Source organism: Asterias rubens, chromosome 8, assembly GCF_902459465.1.
Source record: "Asterias rubens chromosome 8, eAstRub1.3, whole genome shotgun sequence".
NCBI classification, from domain to species: Eukaryota; Metazoa; Echinodermata; class Asteroidea; order Forcipulatida; family Asteriidae; genus Asterias; species Asterias rubens.
Window position 1 is genome coordinate 14,034,524 of NC_047069.1, and position 26,104 is coordinate 14,060,627.

At 39.2% G+C, this 26,104-nt stretch overlaps 1 protein-coding gene across 1 annotated transcript in view; it reads left to right on the forward strand.

Annotated features, from left to right (window-relative positions):
• Nucleotides 1-6,203, forward strand: part of LOC117293293 (gamma-aminobutyric acid type B receptor subunit 2-like) — an 86,521-nt gene extending 80,318 nt beyond the window's left edge. Inside the window, exon 16 of the mRNA XM_033775537.1 lies at nucleotides 1,422-6,203. Coding sequence (XP_033631428.1) covers nucleotides 1,422-1,607 — 186 coding nt within the window. The 3' untranslated portion in view covers nucleotides 1,608-6,203. The remainder of the gene's footprint in view (nucleotides 1-1,421) is intronic.
• Nucleotides 6,204-26,104: the final 19,901 nt, after the last annotated feature.

Consider the following 26,104-nt stretch of genomic DNA (forward strand, 5'->3'; position numbering starts at 1 on the left):
GATATTACCGGTGTCAGATGTAGTTTCGTCCGCCATGCAATACTGTCCGCTCCGGACACTTTTGCATATGCAATCGTGTCCGGGGCTATGCAAAAACCGTCCGGTGGACATGTACATGACTGTACATATACATGTATGTGTGCGCGTAAGCGAGCGTGCATGCACTGAACCTATGCATATGCAGCATGAATATTAACGTATTTTATGATTGCAGAGAATACCCAACGGCCGAACATTTCCCATGACATTCATGACATGCAGTTAGTTTGAAAAAAATAATGGCGAACATGTTTCATCGACCAAGGGCGTTTAATTTTCTGCAAGGACGGTTTTACATGGGGGCGGACACAACTGCATATGCAAATGTGTCCGGGCGGACACAATTGCATTATGCAGCAGCGTCCGGGCGGACACGATTGCATATGCAAAACCGTCCGGCGAACATTATTGCATATGCAATAATGTCCTCCTGATAGTATTGCATAGAGGACATAGTTGCATGCGACACCGGCGTTGCTATGTAATAAACATTGATGGTCTCATCAGCTCGTGTCCTTTCTCGTTTAGTGTTTAACGACCTACTGGCTAATTGTCATGTCATGCATGAGTGTACACTTATCTAAAGATGTATTGGTTAATTAATGGCTTGCACGAATGAACAATGTTAAAAAATTGATGTATTTATGAGTCTGTAACTGTTAAAGTCGCATGTGGCTCTTCGTGCTTACTGTCTAGTTTGGAGTCACGCTTGACTGCGTTGATCTTTGCAAGGACATTTTATGGCAAAGCTATCGTACTCTGATGATAGTTAAATTAAAAAACTTTAGTTAATTAAAAACTAGTGCAAATGTCTGCAATGCTCTCAGTTTGTGAAGCAACTGTCTAGTGTACGGACTGTTGTTGTAAGCTCTATCTGTGCTTTCCGTTTTTGCTTAGTTTTTGTAAGCACCAACAAGTTTGATAACTCGTTTTTTTAATGAAATTATTGGTCTTGGTTAAGAAAGGGCCACTGTCGCCGTGATCACAGCGAGTCTTTGGCCAAACATTGAATCTTGAACGTTCACCCAGTTGCTGCACACGCGTAGCGATAACTATGACGGTTAACACACACGCGCGTGTAGTAACTGGGTTAAAGTTCATGTTATGTCCAGCCACAAGCAGACTGACGGTACCCCTTTAAGTCATTGTTTTCCTTCCATTGCATGTTGCATGCTCATGTTTCCACCGTCCACCTCCGACAGCCGCACCCTTTTCTACATGCTGAACAGGCTTTGGCAAGTAGCTGAATAGATGTAGACGTATAGATGTGTGCTGCATGTCCATGTTCTGCTTAGCATATCTCGTAAATGTCTTCATCAAGGTTGCATGCTTCGAGAAGGGTTACATCACACTAACTACCCTAATCTTGATACCCTCTGAAGGTTTTGAGAATCATCTATGGTTACGCGCCTGAAGAGGTCGGGACCCGAGTGATGTCGAACATCAACGGTCGACAGGGCACCAGGAACGGCCCGAGCGAGGAGCGGACAAGAAGCGTCATGATTGGTGGAGAGTACAGCACGGTGGTTCAGGACGAACGGGAACGATCGAGTGAAGCCAAAATATAATTCAAATCAAACAAAACTTTGTAAATATAAAAACCGAAGAGCTGTACAGAATGTATCTATATACTTTTTGCCCCTCCATGTACCTTTGTGGCTGGGGTGCCGTGACGGTTGTTTTTAACCCACACTTGACGTGAAAGAACCACCGATGACAACACACTGTAACTTTGGAACCTATTGGTGAAGACAATGACACTGACCAGTATCTTTTCGCAAAATATGTTTTGTGGCATGGAGTTTACCTTGCACCTAACGTCACACTTCGTGAATTGCACCAGAGATCTGCTTGTGAGATCACTTACAAAATTACCTTTGACCTCACATCACTCCACATGGCGTTGGTGGTTCTGTAGATTCTCGGTTAAACTTGACGTATATACATGTGTATACATATAAAGCCAACACAGTCATGTCCTCCTTGCGTTATAAGGACAGGGGACCAGTCTACATGGATGTCCCTAGTGATTAAGCATGCGTGCGGATTTGGATGTCGTTGGGGCTACCCTATAACGCACTTTGTCATCTTACTACTGTATATGGTTATGATTGATCAGCAAGATAGTCGCCACCATCAGCCAAGAGCTGTAAACATTGGTTACGTATCACTAACTGAGATCGTGACGTTAGGACAAGATATGGTGTTTGGATGTAATCGATCCATCACAGTGCTATAAAACACGGCTTATTTGTGAGTACAGTCTCACGATGACACGTTCTGTCCACTCGCATGAAGTCCACCCGGTCATCGGCGAGGCAGTTTGCGTTAGTGTTTTGGAAATCCCCAGCCAGATCCCAGTGGGACTTTGGGACGCTTCCCTTACGTGTTAAGCCATCCTCTATGTTGTTTTGCCGTATAATACCAAAGATAGCCGTGGCTTTCTGTTGGGTTCTGTTCTGTTTTCACCGACTCTATAAACTCACCGTGTAAAGTTACTTTGCGTAAATGGTGATCCAAACAAGGCCAAAATGCAACTTTTAGTGTGAAAACAAGCTTCGTATGATATAAAATTGGACCTGCAAATCCCGTTATAAACGCAATGCACAAATTGGTAATCAAACACAATTGTTTGCATATATATTGGTAAATTGTAATAATTGTGTTAACATGTGGAGAAATGATCTAAATACAATGGGAATATTGCTTGTCAACATACATCGCATGATAGAGTGAAATAGAAAAACGTGACTGGAGACTTTCTTCCTTTGCGAGTTTGACTCCAATTCGACAACCATAATTTTTGTTCAGCTGTGTTCAAGGGAACTCCATTATGATTGTCTTCTCTCTTGGGTCTACAACACTTCTGCCTTTATATAAACAGAAATTCACACAAGGTGAGCTTGCACGTTGACAACCCAAAACGGAGATACCACGCGTCTTTGTGATACACCCGATGGCAATCAGCCGTAGAGGACGTTGACACGGCAGTGTGACTTGCTCGCACATGCCCAGCGCACGCCATGGAAGATTTGCAACGAGAGATAAGCCGACCACTCACCTTGCCTGTGAGCATTTTTTTCTTCACTATAGAATTGCCATCCTCAAAAAATGTTCCTGAATTTTTGTTTAAGGGTTCCCTTTTTGGAATCGATTTAGAAGAAGACGAAAATGCCACTACAACAGTTGCAATTTTGTAATGCAGAAAAACATTGCGGCCTGGGATATACACACAACAAAAAGAGAGTTCGAAAGGCTAACTCATTAGGAAAACCATAGAGCTAGGACCCCTAGCTCTATAGGAAAACAGACACTTTTGGCGAGGAGTCAAATGCTTGAACATGAACATTTCCCCGGCAATTGGTTTGACAGTTTGTCCGAGCATTCAATGTTCCTTGTGATTGTCTGAATACTTGCGTGCGTTCTCCCATGACAACACAATTGGGACTAACAGAATGATGTACCTTATGTTTGAGTTTGATCTCTCTTGACAAATTGAAATTAGCAGACTGTACGAAAATGTCATTTTCATTACAAACCTTACGGGTAATAAACGTAGGCCTTTTTCACGGAAAACAGTATACTCAAAGGACCTTCTACAGAGATATTACTCAACTATCTGAGAGCAACGAATAATGGTGAAGATTCCCTAACTGCGCAGGAAAAAGTACACCTTTGGCGTTGAGTTCCAATGCTTGGACGGGTAATTAACATTCACTCGGCAGCTACTGGTTTGCCAATTTGTCCAAGCATAATTTGGAATAACAGATTGTTCGAACATGTCATGTTCGTTTCAAATCTTACAGGAAATACATTGGAGTGGTAATAAACGTAAAGCCCTTTTCATTTGGAAAACAAAATTCTCAGAGGACCCAGTAAAAAGATATTATCCATGTGATGCACCTAATAGACGAATGTCTTCGGTCATTCCGTATAATTGAAAGGGAATGTCAATTACAAGAACGTCTGGACTCAGATCGGTTGGTGGATCTTCTGAACAAATTCTGATCAATCCAGTCCATTTTTATTACGGATTCGTTTCTGTTTTCTGAAGTCATTTTTCCCGATATCTCAGTCGTTGACCTGTTTCGCTTCACTCTGTTCTTTCTTGAGAACGAGACAGGTTGTATATGGCTTATTTTGGACAGTTCGAAAGATACCAAAAATGGCTGCGGCATGGTGTGTATTTTTATAGTCGTGCCAAACTGCAGCGTGAAGATTCAAATTCATTCCCGAATCTTCAGGTGGTTTAGAGTAACTCTCCTTCTCTCTCCATTACTGCATGTTCTGTCTTTAAAACTCAACGAGGAGACTAAATTGAGAATGGAGTGGAAATAATCTGGTCCCACTGTTATGGAACTATATAAAGTGTTCGTGACCGCTACTACATGCACAGGAACACGACAATGTGACCTTAAGATGAAAAAGCCCTTTGCATATAGCTTTGATTTACACGCACTTGGATTTCTCACCAAGGGAGACAATTCTTGTCTCCTTCCTTTTGTCATCCTTTTTTTAAACAGAATAGTTTCTTCGTTTTATTTATCCCCCTGTGGATCGTTCTGTCTCACGGCAATCGCTTTGAACTCTCATTTCATGCCAGTAGAGTTCCGGACAACCGTTGGCATTACCAAATGAAACGAAAGCAACACCGGTGAATTTCCCCACGGTCCCCGGTACGGTTACTTGAACATAATGGGTTGATTCACACGGAGTTCGGTCTTTTCATCAAAATACCACGGAGGAGAAAAATGTGCCAATCAGAGACCTTTTTCATTGGTTCTGCTTTTCACGGATTTCTGTCTATATGGGCCTCTATGCAGCCTCTATATAGGCCCCATGTACGACCTTTCAGCAGCCGCTATTATACGCCATCATATAGAGCCATCAGATTCTGGAATTGAGAAAGGATTCATCAATGAATGGTCCACAACCAAATGTCTTTTGTTGGTTGCTCGCTTGTTGTTGTCACGTTCAATTTTTGGTGGCTTTGCTTTGAGTCTTTAATCTTTGTTCACATCTATGACACGGGAGGACATTTTGTATGGGGCGGGTACATTTTAGAGTATTTAAAATAGAAACCCCAAAGCTTTACTAACTTTCTCGTTAAAGCGTTTTCTCTCATGTAACTGCGTTGTATAAAGTATTTAAATATATACAAATGTGTTTTTAACCAGGTAAAAACAAAATAAGTGCTATGTAAAAAATGAAATGAAAATAATATAATTGTCTGTACTTTAAAATAGTAAACAATATATGGATATAAAATAGTAATCAACACATATTTCATTTGAATTGTATATTATAAACTATATTGTTTGGCCCTGGGTCAGTATTACGATAAGGGAGAGTAATGAGTAGAGTAAGGGGCCCTTAAGTTTGATATTTATCAGTTTAAAGACGTCCACATGTTTGCTATTTGGTGAAAGATATCGGCCCTAGAATACAGTCAAATTTGTTTTCCCACATGAGTTTATTTTTTATAATTTCAATTCTGAATCTAAAACATGATTGCTTGTTTGTTTGTTGTTTGTTTGTTTGTTTTTTGTTTTTTTGTTTGGTTATTAATATTGCTTAAGTTGAAAACAAAATGTATTATGCACATGGCAGTCTGTACGCTGTAAGCGTTCCAAGTAAGGAATAAATTATTAATTTTTGTGTGGATAACTGTTTTGCCTGACGTTTCGACCTATATAATAGCAGAATCTTTCTCAAAGGCTAAAAAAGAAAGACTTCGAAAAAGACTCTTCTATAAGGGTCGAAACATAACGCCACTGACTAATTTTGTTGAAGTACGACATAATGTAATGTTTTTGCATATACGCAATCAACAACTAAGTATAATTTAATATAAATAGTATATTACGCATATGTTATGGGATAGGCCTGTCATGATGCATGCATAGATTTTGGCAAAAGTTTGATCAAGTTTTTATCAATTCATTCACATGGTGTAAATTTGAAGTTGATTTGATAACACAAATTTTAATTTCGGCTCGAAGTGGCTGCCATTGTTTGTTATCCTACCTACATGGTTCACAAAGGACAATTTGACCTGATAACCAAATATATTTAACATGACATGCGTTGATTGTGTGCCAGGTTAAATGCTTGTATCATCAAAGGCACATCATTCACCCAAATAGTTCCCCTGTCGGACATACTAATAGTGCACCTGCTTGTTGGACATTTGAAGTGAGAGGTTGATCACACTAAGTGGCACATCATATCCTCATGGTCAAAACCCCCATTTAACTCATTGGTGAGACAGATTTTACGTAAGCTGTATGCGTTTGGTTTGACGAAATAACGTGAACAGATTTGATGACTGGTTTTGGAAAGTAGGGTTGGACATGATTGATCCAGAATGATCGAACTATCAATAATTGAGATACACATTGAGGTCGGCAAAGACGGATGGGAAGGGGTCTTAATGTAATGGTGTTAGATTACCGACTAAATTCGAACCACATACATGATAGTTACGCCAGTAAGGTACGACCGTATCTTGATCCATGCCATTGATAACGCGTTATAATGACTGACGTCATCGACGGACATTTTACACCAATGACAACCGACCATTATAAGACTACAGACGTGACCTATCCACACTTTCATTTGTATGTCAATGTTCAAAGCATAACCCCCTTTCATAAGACCATTGCAGAAGGCAAGCAAGAACATTTCCCTTTCAAGATAACCACATTTATAACCACTTTATCGCTTTGTATACTCGACCATCATAACTTCTTTCTCGATCAAATTAATGATGCAACTTTGTGTTCTCGAGGGCGCGAAGAACAATGTGACTATTTTTTTTTAAAGTGATTGTTATGTTTTGGATTTTGTTGCTGGTGGTAAGGGTTGGCATTTGATATCTTGTAATACCTTCCAATGTGTTTGAATGTACTTCATACCTGATACTCGTCCGTGAACTAGGTTTTGTGCCCTTCCTTTGAGTCGTTTATTGTGAAGGTTTCTGTGCGAATCATTCTTGGGTTAGCCTTTCACATCTCGAATTGATCTGAACACTCAAATATGAAGATGAAGAAACATGCAATTCTTCGGGCGGTTTGGAATTGATTGGTTGTATAACGGAGAAAATAAGTAAAGGGGAGTATAACGATTTTTCTTCTAGATGCAAGATGATTTTATCGGGCTTGTGTAAATATTGGACTATCAAGAACTAAATACTGCAATGTCTGATTGCGCGCTTGGTCTTCGCCAAAATATTCATCAATTTTAAAACATGCTTCGCTTGGTTAGGATCCCAATCTTATTCTGTTTTCTTTCAATCTCACGTTCTATAGGTTATCGAGAAGGGGAAAAGGACACCATATCTCGTTTGTGTACGAAACCTATGAAAGGCTTAATTTTACGGGTAGCAATTTAACAGAAGCTTTTGAAGTCCTTGTTGTCGCTTAGCATTTTAACGTTGTGCTGCTTTCTGAATTAAACACAGTTGTAAACCAATATGGTATTTTAACAGCGTGTATCAAGTTGCATGCAAACGGGGCTGTGTGTGGTTTTGGGAAGCTTGGACAAACTAGCTGCAATTAGTGATACAAAGGAATGTACTACAATTGTTAACAATGGATTGCTGGGTTAGCCAAACAAAGTAACGGACGGACAAATAATGTGACTTGGACGGAAATCAAATTAAGAGTCAAGCTCAGCTTCATTTCTTCTTGACTTTGGGTCTTTGTTATTGGAATCTGGTTGTCATGCTCAATGGGAACTCCTTGGTTATTTCAGAGGAATGGGAACTCCGAGTTTATTTCAGAAGATAGGATTTGCATGCAACGGCTAGAGCTATCCCGTCCCTTTGAAATATCTCTAGTAAATGATTTGAACTAGGTCAAGAGCTGTCATGGGAATGGAAAGAATTGGGACAAAACGAAAAGAACCGGAAATCGAAATCGTGGGGTCTAGTTCCCAGCTCCGTTATCAATCGGACCGTGAACAAATAATTATGCACTCAGGCAATTTTGACTGACTATGGGGAAATGATGGGCAGTCCATGCGCCACAAACGAACCATGTATAACCCATGAAAAATAGACTAAGTACGTTTTTGAGATACATCGGCATCTGAATCGTCGATTCATTGATGATTGAAGGTTTCTGTGACAATTTTTTGTAAAAAAGCCGAGGGCGAATCGATTTTTAACAGTAGTGCTGGAGACACGGCAGACAGGAAGCGAAGTGTGATTTTTAGTCACCCGACCACTCTCAACTCTGTAAAGGTGTAATGTATTTCTTGGCATACATTCCAAACGTTTTGTATATTTTCTTCTGGTGTTTTGGAACGCCTTGTGCATTAGACATAGAACAATTTTCTCAAAATTGGGGAAGGAAAGTGCATTGCAAACACAAATCCTCCAAATAATTCATGCATTATAGACACCATGGGAGTCGTTCATAATTAATTTAATTAATGGTTATTTTTTTCTCTGACCAGACTTGAGACTGTTGACAAAATAAGACAGACCTATACAAACTTCAGTATTACTCTGACCATTGAGCAATGCTCTGACCAAGTTTAACAGTATAGTGGATACCGTGCTGGTGAATGTTACCAGAAAAATGTAAGCCACTATTATGTCTTCAGTGTTGACAAAGACCAGGCGTTTACAAAAATTCCGGTACCCCAAAGAAACCCTTTGGTACCACCCTTCTCTCCAAAAATGGATGTGGTGGAACTGGTACCTTAATTCAGGAATTATTTGGTAAGAAATAACCGTTTCCATTGGGAAAAATTGGTATCTCCCAGCACAGTTTCCACTAAATTAATGTTATGCAGACTGTACCACCCTGAATCAAAGAGACTATGTTTTGGCATTCTCAATTGAAACACAGCTCAAACTGTCAGAACTCAATTCTACATTTTGTTTCTATCACAAACAAGAGAACATGTATTTCAATGCGAGATACTCAAAAACTTTTTGAGGGAAAAAGTTGTCGAAAATGTACACAAATCTTGACTGGTCCTATGTGCTTTCTTTGAAAGAGGTGATGGAACGGTAATAGTTTGATTGAAACATTTTTAAATGTTTCAATTGTTTATGTGGAAAACAACATTGTTTGAGAGAATTGAATATTTTCGGAATCAAAACAGGGTCCTCTAAGCCTATGACTGACACGAGACGACAGTAAATTGATTGAAAAAGTTTAACTAACCCAGCTAAACCATTGTTATACTTTATGTATTTAATGAGATTGAACATGAAATTGGGCCCTGCTTTTCGAAAGAAAGAAAAAGTACTCATTATTTGGACGCAGGTGCGGCTTGTGAAGATAAACCAACCCAACATATTGCTTTGCTCACGTACGCTATACTTCATAATAACGGGGGTTGAAGGTCCGAACTTGTTTCCAGTCATATCATCATCTTCCTCTCAGGCAATTTGACCTGAACCAAATTGGGAATAAAAGACGTCGAAATGGAGAAAGAAAGGAGAACAAAAAGAAGACGCATCTGTAAATCGAAAATCTGATTCGTAAGTGGCGTTAGTCCTTCGGGCTCGGTTGTGATGGGATTGCAATCTCCTTTTTATTTGGAACTGAATCCAAAGGGTATTTTGTCCTTTCAACGAGAAATAATATAAACACTTTGACAATGGTCATCGTCTCTGTGAGTGGCATGCAGTTGCAAGTTATACGACACTTTTTATGTTGAATTGCTAAAGGAAACACAGAAGCATTACACCCTCTTGCAGGTGTTTAAACTCTGCCTATTTTTCGCGAACAATGTCGCTTCCCTGTCTGCTATTCAGTCAGGTGCATGACATTTCTTGTCTAACTCGAATCGATTTGAACCACACAACGTTCCACACTTGCGTATATACAGCACCGCTTCAAGCATTTATAATGTAAACATCCACTTGTATTACAGCAAACACATCAAACCTTTTTTTAGTCGAACACACATCAAGCCCTTTGACTGTGCCATAGGGTCGAAACTTGAGGACCTACCAAAAAACAGTGCATTTATACCGCAGGTTATTTTTGTTGGTTGGCAGTTTGCAACAGCTAGTTCCTTATTCGCAAACAAAAAGCAATGACAATCTGTAGACGTTTTTTATATTACTTCCAAGTGTAAGCAATTCAACAAGCAAAAACAAAGCAAAGCATTTTTCACAGTTCATCACAGCAATCAATATGAATACGGAATGATGATACATTGCCGAATGTAGTTGTTGGCTTCGAAATTAAGAAATATTTGTAATTGTAATGTTTACTGTAATTTGGCCGGTGGCAACGCGTGTAAAAAGAAACAAACATAACTAATTATATATCTGCACCTGGACATCGATCTAGAAAAGTCAAATCTAAGTTGAATCGATCATAACGACCATTAGGCTCAGCTCTGACAAGACGAAGACATTTTATGAAGTAAATAATGTGGTTAACTGTCCATAAAGTTAAACTGCTTCATACAAAAATGACATATACTGACAATTTGACGACAAAATAACATGGTGAAAGAACGGATCTGAACTTGCTTTGATGTGGTTTGTCCGTTATATGAAAGCAAACCGTATTACACGAGAGTGTCATGATAGCAGAACTAGCAAACTTTCCTCATCTTTCCAAAAACATCAGTTAATCTCGCTCCCAATCCCAAACAACCTCGCAAGTCATATTAAAGACACAGTGAGTAAGAATATTGCCAATCTGCTGACAGAACCTTGTGAAAACCAATTCTCGAGATTAAATCTAATATAGCTGGGTAGAATCCTAATCATCTTGGCGAAAATAAAACAGATTCGAGGTTTGTCTCCAATAATCAGTCATGTTTTTGGTTTGGCACCTTTGGTGATATGACAAGGTCTGGGCCCAATTTCATACAGTTGCTAAACATGACATTTTTGCCTTGAGAAAAACAGGATTACCAACCAAATTTCCACGTGATTTTTAAAATAAGCAAACAAAAGCAATATGTAACAAATGGAAATTTGTTACATACAAGATTACCAACCAAATTTCTACGTGTTTTTAAAAAAAATAAGCAAACAAAAGGCAATTTGTAACAAATGAAAATGTTGTTGGTAAACCTGTTTGTTTTGTCATTGCAGAAATTTCATGCTAGGACATTTGTGTGCTTGGCAGCTTTATGAAATTGGGCGCATAGATGCCTTGCAGGTTGACTTACGGTAAACTGTTTTTTATCCATACGTGAATCATGGGGTCATAGATTGGTATCGAAATTAATGATCATGGTTAGATGCACTGCACTTGCAGCTGTTGACAGTATAAATTACTTTGGGAAAGGATTCCCTTCAAAGTAATATAAATGTTTTTATTTGAATCTAAGATAGTATTTTATGCATCAATCGTTTCTCAGATTTCTGAGGGGTTTAATCCTGAGGTATTAAAAAATTCAAATTGTTTCAATGAATGTTTCTGTTGTACACAAACTCCCTCATGAGGGGTATTAAGTCCGAGTATTAAAATGTATGACAATTTTTATTAATTTCTTAGACGAATTGGGAATTGGGCAACGAATTAGGAATTGAACATTGCAATTCACTGTGGCAAAAGTCGTTGGCGCTGCCCAACTCCAAATGACAAAGAATGATCAAAGACAAACTTAATACTCTTACAGTCTAATTATAACGTATTCATATTAGCCATTTATAAATGAATATTCTGTGTGCTAATTAAGTGTTAATTTATTTCCATTTCTCAGAATAAAATATATCAGTGCTAACATTGAAGAAAGTCTCATTTCTTGTAAGGAAAGCGTATATGTATTTTGTTGTTGTCACCCTATAGGTTATCCCGGAAATTTCTTTGCCCTCCATGCAGGCAAAAAAAAATGGTTTTCCCCAAGATATTCTCTTTAGTGTCGATTGATTAATAATACATTTTAATGATCTAGGTATTTTTTGTAGGACACAAAACACAATGAACACAGATTTACAATAAACTCACACAGTTTGAAGATAATGATGGTAGAAAGCTTCCCTTAAATATTACTTGCTGAGGTGCTGTAGCTTTTAAGAACACAGTAGACTATAGTCACAACTTAATAATTTGGGTCTCAGGAGACGGAAATATTTTAAGCATGTAAAATTACTCATTTCTCAAAAACTATAGCAGCTGAAGCAAGTCATATTTTAAGGGCAGCTTTCTACTATCATTATCTTCAAACTGTGTGAGTTAAATGTAGATCGGGGGACATTGTGTTTTGTGTTACAAAACGTATCCAGATCCTTTAAAGGCAGTGGACACTATTGGTAATTACTCGAAATAATTATTAACATAAAACATTACTTGGTGATAAGTAATGGGGAGAGGTTGATAGTATAAAACATTGTGAGAAACGGCTCCCTCTGAAGTGCCTTGGTTTTTGAGAAAGAAGTTATTTTCCATGAATTTGATTTCGAGACCTCAGATTTAGAACTTGAGGTCTCGAAATCAACCATCTAAACGCACACAACTTCGTGTGACAAGCGTGTATTTTTCTTTCATTATTATCTCGCAAGTTCGATGGCCGACTGAGCTCAAATTTTCACAGGTTTGTTATTTTATGCATTATTATGTTGAGATACACCAAATGTGAAGGCTAGTCTTTGACAATTACTAATAGTGTCCACTGTCTTTAAAACCCCGCGGTTCAAAAAGAACTAATCTAAGTCGTATATTAAACAGCACACGCATTGTAACTGTCAAAGTTTGTGAAATCTCATTTCACCCATCCTTGCATCGTCATTATCTAACCTGATACCCATCCGAGTGGCGTGGAGGTATGCTTCTTGCTCTTTCGAAAGAAAAAATGGAATGGCCTTACTCCTTTTTCCTGAAGTTGTTGAGATTGGAGCCTTGGATAAATGGGGCTCGGACAGAGAGTTTGTAATGAGATTTTATTATTATTATTATTAATTCGGCCAAGATACAAGACAATAACGTTCACAAAAATACAGTATTACACTACAAGTAAACAGAATAAGGAATGTACCGGTACATTGCCCCATTTCCATCTGAAAGATGGCTTGTCCCGCAGCGTCGAAACAGAAATACATGCCACCTCATATCGACTTGATACGTTGCCCCCTTGTGGCTCTACCACAGGTAGTTTGTGTGCCATATTTTAACCGTTTTTCCGAAGCCAAAGGGGCCGTGCAGTTGAAACTTGTCACTGCTGGCATTATGCTGCCCAACGTTCACGAGGTACGCACGTAGTGTAAACCGTAATCGGGCTGCTCCTCGCCCTCGTGTTCATGTAGGCTTCGATCCTAGGTTGGTTTGATTTAAAACAGGTTATAACTTCGGATATAACTTCGGTAAATGTCAACGACCCTTACTATTACAACGTAATGCATATTAAGAAACTGGTGAAAAGTTGGGCTCAATTATTGGTCATTGGCGTTGCCCCGCAAGTAAATAACGAATGAAAAAACACACTTGATGAATCTGCTTTCAGATGTCTGAGAATACCTGAAGTCTTTCATGGAAAAATTACATTTTTCTGTAAAACTACATTTCTTCAAGAGTTGTTGTTTATAACAATTTATTTATAGTCTCAACAGCTCTCCTTGCTGGCTTTATGTGACACCTTTGGTAGGTGTCAAAGACCAGTATTCTCACTTGGCGTAGGCCCTATCCTGTAAAAGGCGTCACGCTTGAAGTCTTTAAATACCATATTTGATTGAGAAACTATCGCTTACCAACAAAAAATACGTAACTTCAGAGGGAGCCGTTTTTTACGTTTTATTACTATGAACAGCTCTCCTTTGCTCGTTACCAAGTAGGCCTGAGTTTTTATGCGAAAAATATTGTTTGAGTAATTACAAATAGTGTCAAGTACCAAATATTGTTTGAGTAATTACAAATAGTGTCAAGTATTGTTTGAGTAATTACAAATAGTGTCAAGTATTGTTTGAGTAATTACAAATAGTGTCAAGTACCAAATATTGTTTGAGTAATTACAAATAGTGTCAAGTACCAAATATTGTTTGAGTCATTACAAATAGTGTCAAGTACCAAATATTGTTTGAGTAATTACAAATAGTGTCAAGTATTGTTTGAGTAATTACAAACAGTGTCAAGTATTGTTTGAGTAATTACAAATAGTGGCAAGTACCAAATATTGTTTGAGTAATTACAAATAGTGTCAAGTACCAAATATTGTTTGAGTAATTACAAATAGTGTCAAGTACCAAATATTGTTTGAGTAATTACAAATAGTGTCAAGTACCAAATATTGTTTGAGTAATTACAAATAGTGTCAAGTACCAAATATTGTTTGAGTCATTACAAATAGTGTCAAGTACCTTTAAATCATAATGTGATGCAGCGTCATTGTACAAAATGACTGACAATGGACAATACCATATTTTGTTCATTTCATCAAGTGGATGAGAAATGCAAACTCGTAATGACAAAAAGATGCCGTGGATCTTTAAAATAATTGTTCTATAAGCTTTATGATTGTAATCTTTATGTTTAAGCGTGGTATTACCAGGCTCCCTAGTGGGTTGCAGAGCGTCGGGATCCCCCATGGCTCTGAGCTACAGACTACGGTCAGTACTTTCAGCGAATTCTTCTTAACTTTACTTTTACCGGAGGGGTTTAGTATGAAAATTGATTATTTTTGTCCCCTTACAAAACAAATGCGTATTTTTATAGATCATTTTCTACCCTATGAGTGTGTAAGCATTTTCTGGTCTGAATTGAAAGTAAATCGGATTAGTCGTAAGCACCATGGGAATACATTTGCGATATTTTTAATTACTAGGTTTATCACCACCGGCGGACACACGCAGGAAACATTTCCTCGATCCCTAGAGAGTAAACACATTATAATCGTTCATGATACACCATGGGCCATAATCCTATATATCCACTTGCATTTAAAGTTAACTTTAATACACTCAACAACTTCCCGTTATTTAAGATAACAAGTCGCCCCGCTAAAAACGAGCCCCTTGTATTGGTGCCGCTGCCCAGGTTGTGACGTTTGGACGTGAACCCTACGCGGCAGCTAACGGTTGTAATGCTTCTGACCCCAAACAAAGATAATGCCGAATATTAAGACCATTGGGACTAGATTGACCAGTTGGCTCAAGTTAAACTGGAGTCGATTTTTCTTTTGTTCAACCACAAACTACTTTAACATTTACCGAGTCATTTTCCCTCGTGGTTGATTACTCTTAATAAGTAAACAATTTCATAACAATGTTCGAGGTGTCCCAGAGGGAAACAAAGAATCCTGTTTTCAATTTTCACGAACATTTCTGTTGAATAGATTAACTCGCCCAGAGAATGTTCTTCCACTACGCCTGGGCCCAATGTCATAGAGCTGCTAAGCACAAACATTTGATCAGCATGAAATTGTTGCCTTGATAAAAACAGGATTTTCAGGATAAGCAAACAACAGCTGAATACCAGTAACATGCAATTTGCAACAAATGCAAATTTTGTTTGGTATTAATCCTGGTTTTATCAAGGAAGAAATTTCATGCTAAGCAAATTTTCGTGCTTAGCAGCTCTATGAAATTGGGCACAGGTTAAATTATTCAGGGTTCTCCTTTGGTGATACTTTTTGTGTCCAGGGAGTGAGAGCGGAATTCCAAATTGAATGGTTTACCAAACATTAAATTTCTCTAATATCCCATTGCAAATATTCATGAATATACTTTACAGCTCATGAAAAATGCTCATGTTTAAACCAACTGACATTTTTCTTGAGATGCTGCGACATGTTTTTTTATCCCCTGTGGTTGAAACAGGAACCCCATAATAATACAACAATTGTGCAGAGCTCCTTTTTACCTATTTTTTTAAACATCCCTTGTTTTGGTTTTGTCATTTTTCAAAAAATGTGTAAAAGGATGGATATGTGTTGTGACAAACTCTGGATGGAAACTCATTCATGACTCTGAGCATCACCGTTGCGAGAAACTACATGTACAAATTTACCTCACATGTGCTGTCACAAAATAGTAATCGGAAAAAAAATGCACCTACGTTTGTTTCTGCCAAAACACTTACATTGGTGTTATTTTAACACCTATGGTGTGAATTTTTATTCTTTCGGGTATTAAAATTTGACATTAAAATGTGAAACTAATGTTTCAATTTTAACACTTCAATTTTAGCAGTGTAGTGTCTACCTATGTTTTGTAAGATCAAAGTGGATCTGGATACATGTTTAGTTGCTGCATTTTAAAGTCACCTGGAAGTGTTATTTTGTCAAAATAAAGCTTTTGTCACTAATACATGTGTTTTGATGAGTGGAATGAGAATAAACGGTTAACTAAGGTTCTAAAAAGTTAGTTCTGATATTATTTACAAATTCAAGAGTTGGCCCCGACCCGAGAGGTCGCTGTTCGTGACGTCAATCGAGGCGCGATATTTGAAGAGAAAATGCTGCACAGTGCTGAAAAAGACGTTGGACCGGAACACTAGGCACTATTGCTCTTGTGAGTCTGACCAGCCATGAAGACTGACCCATCTTTACTTGTTCTGCTGCATCAAGCAGCAATACACTTGGTCGGCATTGCCGGACAAATGCTAGAAAACAACTTTTTCGAAACGTACAAACTCAATGACTAGGACTTGCATGCACTTTGCACGTGTGTTTACTCTACGCATCAAGGCAAAGTCTGCCTCGATTGACGTCACAAAAGGGGTAGGCGGAGTCAACCCCCAAACAACTTTAACTATTTTTTAAACATAAATCGTGACAAACAATTACTAAAACAAAATGTTTTATTGTTACTAAACATATACTCTTATAATTGAAAAAAAAATTGTTTTCCAGGTGGCTTTAATGAAAAGTAAAACTACATTTTGATCATCTTTCTTCTTTCGAGCCTTTTATTTACCTTGTCTTGTCATGTTGGTTGCCAAGTGATGCCCATAACCACAAAATAACTCACTTTAAGTGCCGAGGTTTCAAACATATTATTTCAAGAATTTGCTTTTTTTGTATTGCACTTACTGAACGTTAATACGTTGTTATTGCATCTTCGTTCAGACTCGGGGCACACTGACCTTGCGGTACTGCTCAGTGCACGGCATCCGTTTCTTACAAAACAAAAACATTTTTGAAAGCATACTATACTACAACCCCTATATGCTAAATTTTGTTGCTGTGTTTTGTTTTGTCCGGTGTTCGTTCTTTAGCCGAAAACCTATTTGGTTGTTTTGGGGTTTTTTTTTGTGCTTCACCTTACACTGCTGATCAAATCCCAAGAGAAATTTACTAAAGTCAATCTGTTAGAGTGAGATTTGTTTTTCCGCATCTATGCCAAACTTATTGTCTGTTCATTATGTGGCGAATATTATGGGAATACAATGAACATGAGAGGCTGTTCCTATACGGAACCAGCGGAGAGACGAGTTTCAAAATATTTTAGCTAACCTTTCCTGGTACAATTTTTGTTTCGGTCCCGTGAATTATAATTTCGTTCTATCGAAATATCATTTCGTTCCCCCTTAAATTAGAGTGGATTTCCCCTTCCGAAATATATTACATTTTCACACGAAATTATGATAGGGAACGAAACTGATCCTTTAGGGGCGCCATATGTTCTAATGTTGGAGAACCTTTTCTAAATGAAATCACGCACTGAATTCAGTCAACCTATGATTGAATCGCAACCGACTGTTATTTTGTAATTGTTCTTTTTAGATGATTATTTGTGATGGATGTATTTTCAAGTTAGAACAGCCTTCGCCAATGCAAGGCCTTTTCCTGTAATTGCATCAGGTCTAGATAGGTTTATTATTCGGGGGGACCTCGATCAATGAACTTGTTTTTCTTGTTCTCATCTTTTTTAAATTTCCCTTTATTGTTTTTTATCGAATCCCGTTTTGTGGTCGACTTTCATTTCATATTTAATGCATCTGGACGATGGGAGCTGTCTTCAACTCGAGCCATATTGCAAGGAATCGACAAAATACTAAAGGTTGCACTTCAAATACAAAATCATGTAAAAGTTCGGTTTTCCCTTTTTATTCTCCACGCTTTGCGAAACGAAAAAGTGCCCACATGTTGATGTATGCACACATATTGAATTCCCGGTGCCTTCCTTCTTCCATGATGTTACTTTTTGTTCAAACAAACCTTGAAGGAACACGTTGCCTTGGATCGGTCGTGTTGGTCTTTGAAACGGGATGCCGCAGGGGAGAGCTAAAGTGGCTGGGCAGGGTCACAATACAAATCACTGTGGCAAACACCCCATCCTAAGTTAAGACGAATCTTAGTGCTTTGTGAAATCGCACACTTGTCCATCTTTTTTCCGTTTCGGCATTGTCGATCCCATCCATATTTTCCAGTTTCCAGCGGATCCCGATAGTGGTTCTTTCCCAGCGTTTATATCCCGGTTCGTTTATTTTGTTCCCGTTCAGTTGATTATTTTCTGTCCTGTATAGTTTTCAAACCCCTTTGCTTTTCCCCCCTCACCAGCCTCGTTCAGTTTTTTCCCAACTCCCTGTCCCACCGTGTGCCCCTTCCCTATCCCGTCCCATATATAAACCACGCCTCCGTGCCTCTCCCGTCCCCGCGATCCCCTGCATTGTCATTGTTCTTTGCTTGCTACTGTTTGCCCATAACTCATATTTTCCAGTTTCGCGCGGGTCCCGTTTGTGGGGTTTTCCCGTTTTATGGGCTTGATTCCCCCCCCCATTCAGTTTAATCTTTCCCTGTCCCATGTCCAATTTCATGATAGTCCCTTTTAATTTTGTTCAATCCCTAGCTACCCCAACCCTGTTCATTTTCCCCGTTATTTCTATTTTTGCCGTTCCCCCGTCCCCCGTTCCACAGACGTACCACTTTGTGCTCCTACCTCCTACCCCCGTGCAAAATCTAACCCGTGCCTCCTTCCCGTCATCCCGTCCATGAATTGTTCTTTGCACTTTTTGCCGTCCCATAACTTTCCCTGTTCCCCGCGGGTCCTGCCAGTCAGGTGGTTCTCCGTTTCGTGTATTTTTCTCTGTCCAGTTTATTTTTCCCTGTACAATGTAATCATTAGTCCCTCTTTTTTTCTTTTTTCTTTCCGTATTATTTTTTTAGCCCTTTTACTAATGTTCCCTACATTTTTTGCCGTTCCCCCGCCCTCTTCCAACAGACGTACCACACTACATGCCCCTGTCCACACAACGTGCTCTAATAACCGCCACCAGTCTTCATCCTGTCGTCGTGCCCCCCCCCCCCCCCCCCCCCCCCGCCAATGCATTGTTCTGTACTGTATGTACGCGCGAAGTTACTGGACGCTCGCGCCGTGACTGTGACATCACAAAGGACGCCTGCACTCAATCACAAAGTTACTACACGCTCGCGCTTTGACTGTGACGTCACAAACAACACATGCCCCAACCCACGGGTACCCCGAAATTTACCCCAGGACGCATCATTTTAGCAGGATGCGGGCACCACTTGCCAAACAACATTGGTGGTGCCCATGCGATTTAAGCGCTTTTATAGTTTAGATGCATATGGGTAGAAAGATGTTGTAAAAGTAGAATACAATGATCCACACAAAATCACGCATCGAAATTGCACGGTTTTCCTTTTACCTCGTCGACTAACACGGTCGGCCATTTTTTTATGGGATTCAAATTTTTGACTCCCATAAATGGCCGACCGTGTCAGTTCGCAAAGTAAAAGGAAAACCACGCAATTTCGAGGCAAATTTGTGTGGATCATTGTATTCTACTTTTAAAACATCTTTCCAACCATATGCATTTTATAAACGGTTATAAACGCTTTTTATAAACCAACTCGTCCGATCCAAGGCAACGTGTTCCTTTAATGTGTGGGGTCGTTACAGTACAAGTATAACAACAGCCTATAGTGTTTACAAAATAAGATAATTTGCAAAATCAGTTCAACGATTGGACATAAACTCTTAATTAAACTGAAACATTATACTGAAATAAGTTGCAATAAACAGTAATCTTACTAAAAATTATCGAGTTTCAGAATCCGGAAGGCTCTTGCCAACATTTCAAAGACCTTTCTCCACTCAACTAGAGGCCTTTATTAAAGTCAGAATTCAGATAACAACAAGGGAGACTTAAACCATTTATCCCGATTTGGTTACCTACTCCGGGCAATATTAATTTCAACACTGTTTAACATTATAATTGGAAATACTTCAGAACAAGTTGGTCTTGGCGCTATACTGCTGTCTCAGTGTCATGTCGCATGTTTTTCCCGGTCGTGAGAGAGATTGTTCCAAATTGACTTCAAATAGACCGGCTTTAGATTTCGCCGAAGATTTTGGTTTCAAACCGTCTCACAATAAGGCCTATCGACTCCCATTACAGCTCGGTTTGTGTGGACTGTATACAGTTGATTATAAAGAGAGTGTTGTATACATAAGTGTTGTGACGATTCTGTCGGGAAAATAGACGAGAAAGTGTAGATTTGTGGATAAAATGTACTGACCGAAGGCCAGTAATATTGTAGTAACGAATGTACACTTTAGACTCTATTCTCTGACTATTTATGTGACGTCAATCTATCTGTGAAAGTGTAGATAATTTTTTACGCATCTATACTCAACGGTAGATCCATTTAAAGATAATGCCCGTGGTGGCGAGGTTCGTTCTTTATTGTCGAGTGAGTCATTGACTTCCATTTGATAAATGTTATTTCATTTTGGTACAGCTCTTAACTTTACCTTTATTTTAGTTTAAAGAAGACCTGTATGCAGTCGAAACCGTCCTGGTGTAGAGATAACTTTGCTTCTTATTGGAAGTTGATGCAAAAGTAGGAATTGTCGTTTTTGGGTTTTTTTTTTTTGGGGGGGGGGGTTTGTTTGGTTTTGTTTTATATCAGTTGTTTTGCAAAACAACTCCAAAAACACCAGATATGCAAACATGCAAAAAGGACAAACAAAAGGAAAAAACAACTGGAGACTAGAGACTAATGCTATGAAGGCCTACAATTTTGTCTACTCTTGTTAGATGCTGTATAGTCCAGCGTAACAACACATCCAAGGAATATCTCAAAAACTCATACGATTCTTCAAAATATTTTAGCTAACCTTTCCTGGTACAATTTTTGTTTCGGTCCCGTGAATTATAATTTCGTTCTAGCGAAATATCATTTCGTTCCCCCTTAAATAAGAGTGTATTTCCCCTTCCGAAATATATTACATTTTAACACGAAATTATGATTTTGAGGGAACGAAACTGATCCTTTAGGGGCGCCATATGTTTTTATGTTGGAGAACCTTTTCTAAATGAAATCACGCACTGAATTCAGTCAACCTATGATTGAATCGCAACCGATTGTTATTTTGTAATTGTTCTTTTTAGAGGATTGTTTGTTATGGATGTATTTTCAAGTTAGAACAGCCTTCGCCAATGCAAGGCCTTTTCCTGTAATTGCATCAGGTCTAGACAGGTTTATTATTCGGGGGGACCTCTATCAATTAACTTGTCTTTATTGTTCTCATCTTTTTTAAATTTCCCTTTATTGTTTTTTATCGTATCCCGTTTTGTGGTCGACTTTCATTTCATATTTAATGCATCTGGACGATGGGAGCTGTCTTCAACTCGAGCCATATTGCAAGGGAATCGACAAAATACTAAAGGTTGCACTTCAAATACAAAATCATGTAAAAGTTCGGTTTTCCCTTTTTATTCTCCACGCTTTGCGAAACGAAAAAGTGCCCACATGTTGATGTATGCACACATATTGAATTCCCGGTGCCTTCCTTCTTCCATGATGTTACTTTTCGTTCAAACAAACCTTAAAGGAACACGTTGCCTTGGATCGGTCGTGTTGGTCTTTGAAACGTGTTTGTTACCGTTTTTAATAAAACTAGCGGGATGCCGCGCTTCGCGCGGCAGCCCCGCTCGAAAGCTAGACGTAAAAATGCTGCAAGTGTAGCGTTGTGTACAGGGGAGGGCTAAAGTGGCTGGGCAGGGTCACAATACAAATCACTGTGGTAAACAACCCATCCTAAGTTCAGACGAATCTTAGTGCTTTGTGAAATCGCACACTTGTCCATCTTTTTTCCGTTTCGGCGTTGTCGATCCCATCCATATTTTCCAGTTTCCAGCGGATCCCGATCATGGTTCTTTCCCAGCGTTTATATCCCGGTTCGTTTATTTTGTTCCCGTTCAGTTGATTATTTTCTGTCCTGTATAGTTTTCAAACCCTTTTGCTTTTCCCCCTCACCAGCCTCGTTCAGTTTTTGTCCCTTCCCTATCCCGTCCCATATCTAACCCACGCCTCCGTGCCTCTCCCGTCCCCGCGATCCCCTGCATTGTCATTGTTCTTTGCTTGCCACTGTTTGCCCATAACTCATATTTTCCAGTTTCGCGCGGGTCCCGTTTGTGGGGTTTTCCCGTTTTACGGGCTTGATCCCCCCTCCCCATTCAGTTTAATCTTTCCCTGTCCCATGTCCCATATCACGATAGTGCCTTTTAATTTTGTTCAATCCCTACCCCAGCCCTGTTCATTTTCCCCGTAATTTCTATTTTTGCCGTTCCCCCGTCCCCCGTTCCACAGACGTACCACTTTGTGCCCCTACCTCCTACCCCGTCCAAAATCTAACCCGTGCCTCCTTCCCGTCATCCCGTCCGTGAATTGTTCTTTGCACTTTTTGCCGTCCCATAACTTTCCCTGTTCCCCGCGGGTCCCGCCAGTCAGGTGGTTCTCCGTTTCGTGTATTTTTCGCTGTCCAGTTTATTTTTCCCTGTACAATGTAATCATTAGTCCCTCTTTTTTTTGTTTTTCTTTCCGTATTATTTTTTTTTGCCCTTTTACTAATGTTCCCTACATTTTTTGCCGTTCCCCCGCCCTCTTCCAACAGACGTACCACACTACATGCCCCCTCCATCTCCCTTTCCACACAACGTGCTCTAATAACCGCCACCAGTCTTCGTCCTGTCGTCGTGCCTTCCCCCCCCCCAATGCATTGTTCTGTACTGTATGTACGCGCGAAGTTACTGGACGCTCGCGCCGTGACTGTGACATCACAAACAACACATGCCCCAACCCACGGGTACCCCGAAATTTACCCCAGGACGCATCGTTTTAGCAGGATGCGGGCACCACTTGCCAAACAACAATGGCGGCGCCCATGCGATTTAAGCGCTTTGACTGTGACGTCACAAACAACACATGCCCCAACCCACGGGTACCCCGAAATTTACCCCAGGACGCATCATTTTAGCAGGATGCGGGCACCACTTGCCAAACAACATTGGTGGTGCCCATGCGATTTAAGCGCTTTTATAGTTTAGATGCATATGGGTAGAAAGATGTTGTAAAAGTAGAATACAATGATCCACACAAAATCACGCATCGAAATTGCACGGTTTTCCTTTTACCTCGTCGACTAACACGGTCGGCCATTTTTTTATGGGATTCAAATTTTTGACTCCCATAAATGGCCGACCGTGTCAGTTCGCAAAGTAAAAGGAAAACCACGCAATTTCGAGGCAAATTTGTGTGGATCATTGTATTCTACTTTTAAAACATCTTTCCAACCATATGCATTTTATAAACGGTTATAAACGCTTTTTATAAACCAACTCGTCCGATCCAAGGCAACGTGTTCCTTTAATGTGTGGGGTCGTTACAGTACAAGTATAACAACAGCCTATAGTGTTTACAAAATAAGATAATTTGCAAAATCAGTTCAACGATTGGACATAAACTCTTAATTAAACTGAAACATTATACTGAAATAAGTTGCAATAAACAGTAATCTTACTGAAAATTATCGAGTTTCAGAATCCGAAAGGCTCTTGCCAACATTTCAAAGACCTTTCTCCACTCAACTAGAGGCCTTTATTAAAGTCACAATTCAGATAACAACAAGGGAGACTAATTACATTTAGGTCGAGTTACCAACCATTTATCCCGATTTGGTTACCTACTCCGGGCAATTTTAATTTCAACACTGTTCAACATTATAATTGGAAATACTTGTGAACAAGTTGGTCTTGGCGCTATACTGCTGTCTCAGTGTCATGTCGCATGTTTTTCCCGGTCGTGAGAGAGATTGTTCCAAATTGACTTCACTTCTTGAATCAAACAAAATATCACAATAGACCGGCTTTAGATTTCGCCGAAGATTTTGTTTTCAAACCGTCTCACATTAAGGCCTGTTGACTCCCATTACAGCTCGGTTTGTGTGGACTGTATACAGTTGATTATAAAGAGAGTGTTGTATACATAAGTGTTGTGACGATTCTGTCGGGAGAATAGACGAGAAAGTGTAGATTTGTGGATAAAATGTACTGACCGAAGGCCAGTAATATTGTAGTAACGAATGTACACTTTAGACTCTATTCTCTGACTATTTATGTGACGTCAATCTATCTGTGAAAGTGTAGATAATTTTTTACGCATCTATACTCAACGGTAGATCCATTTAAAGATAATGCCCGTGGTGGCGAGGTTCGTTCTGTATTGTCGAGTGAGTCATTGACTTCCATTTGATAAATGTTATTTCATTTTGGTACAGCTCTTAACTTTACCTTTATTTTAGTTTAAAGAAGACCTGTATGCAGTCGAAACCGTCCTGGTGTAGAAATAACTTTGCTTCTTATTGGAAGTTGATGCAAAAGTAGGAATTGTCGTTTTTTTTTTTTTTTTTTTTTTTCTTTTTTTTTTTTTTTTTTGGGGGGGGGGTTGTTTGGTTTTGTTTTATATCAGTTGTTTTGCAAAACAACTCCAAAAACACCAGACATGCAAACATGCAAAATGGACAAACAAAAGCAAAAAACAACTGGAGACTAGAGACTAATGCTATGAAGGCCTACAATTTTGTCTACTCTTGTTAGATGCTATATAGTCCAGCGTAACAACACATCCAAGGAATATCTCAAAAACACATACGATTCTTTATATTTTGCTTTAACTGGTGCCTCCATCTTTCTCAATTATTACCAATGTTTTCTTTCTCATTCATCGATTCGTCACTTAATATGTTAATATGTGTTTTGCTCCCCCCCCCCTCTCCCCACCCCTCCCCTCCACTCTTGCCCATCCCCCTTCCCCCACCCTCCCCTCCCTCAAAGTCAATTCCTCTTCTCCCCTTTCTCTTTTATTACACGCAATTTTTAATTTAAATTTACACATTTTTAACAATTAGTTTGATCGCTGTCATTATACAAACAAACAAAATGGAGAGAGACTTCCGTTGCTGATGGCGATCACCAAGTACACTGACACGAACCACTGTACTTTTTTTTTTAAGCTATCAACTGTCCTGTTGGCGCCTTTTCAAACTTTTCTAATCATTTGTTTCGTAAAGTGCTTTGACGACTTCAATGACGTAAAGGACACTCTGGTTGTTAGCAAAGTGGATGGCACAAAGTTGGAGAGGATAACTCAGGACAAACTCTTTAAAAAAGTAATCTCATTGGTTTGGTTTTGTTTTATTAATATCAGATAATGTATTAAAGACCTGGACACTATTTGTAATTGTCAAAGACTAGCCTTCACACTTGGTGTATCTCAACATATGCATAAAATAACAAACCTGTGAAATCTTGAGCTCAATCGGTCGTCGAAGTTGCGAGATAATAATGAAAGAAAAACACCCTTGTCACACGAAGTTGTGTGCTTTCAGATGCTTGATTTCGAGACCTCAAATTCTAAATCTGAGGTATCGAAATCAAATTTGTCGAAAATTACTTCTTTCTCGAAAACCACGTCACTTCAGAGGGAGCCGTTTTTCACAATGTGTTGTACTATCAACAGCTCCCCATTACTCGTTACCAAGAAAGGTTGTATGCTGATAATTATCTTGTGTAATTACCAATAGTGTCCACTGCCTTTAAGCTCAATTACATGTAAGAACGCATTGGTGTATCGTTAGTTTGAAAGATAATTGTCATTGAGTGTACAAAACAAGGGAGTGTCCACATAGTGACTGCAACACGGATATAAATGTGTGTGTAGGGCTTTTTTAACGCCTATGCGAAATGTTGCCCTGCGAACAAAAAGGTCCACATGGGGACTTGAAACACTTTGTGGACTTACACACGTCCACACTGTGCTAAAGAATACGATATTCCTTAAAGGCAGTGGACACTATTGGTAATTACTCAAAATAATTGTTGGCATAAAACCTTAC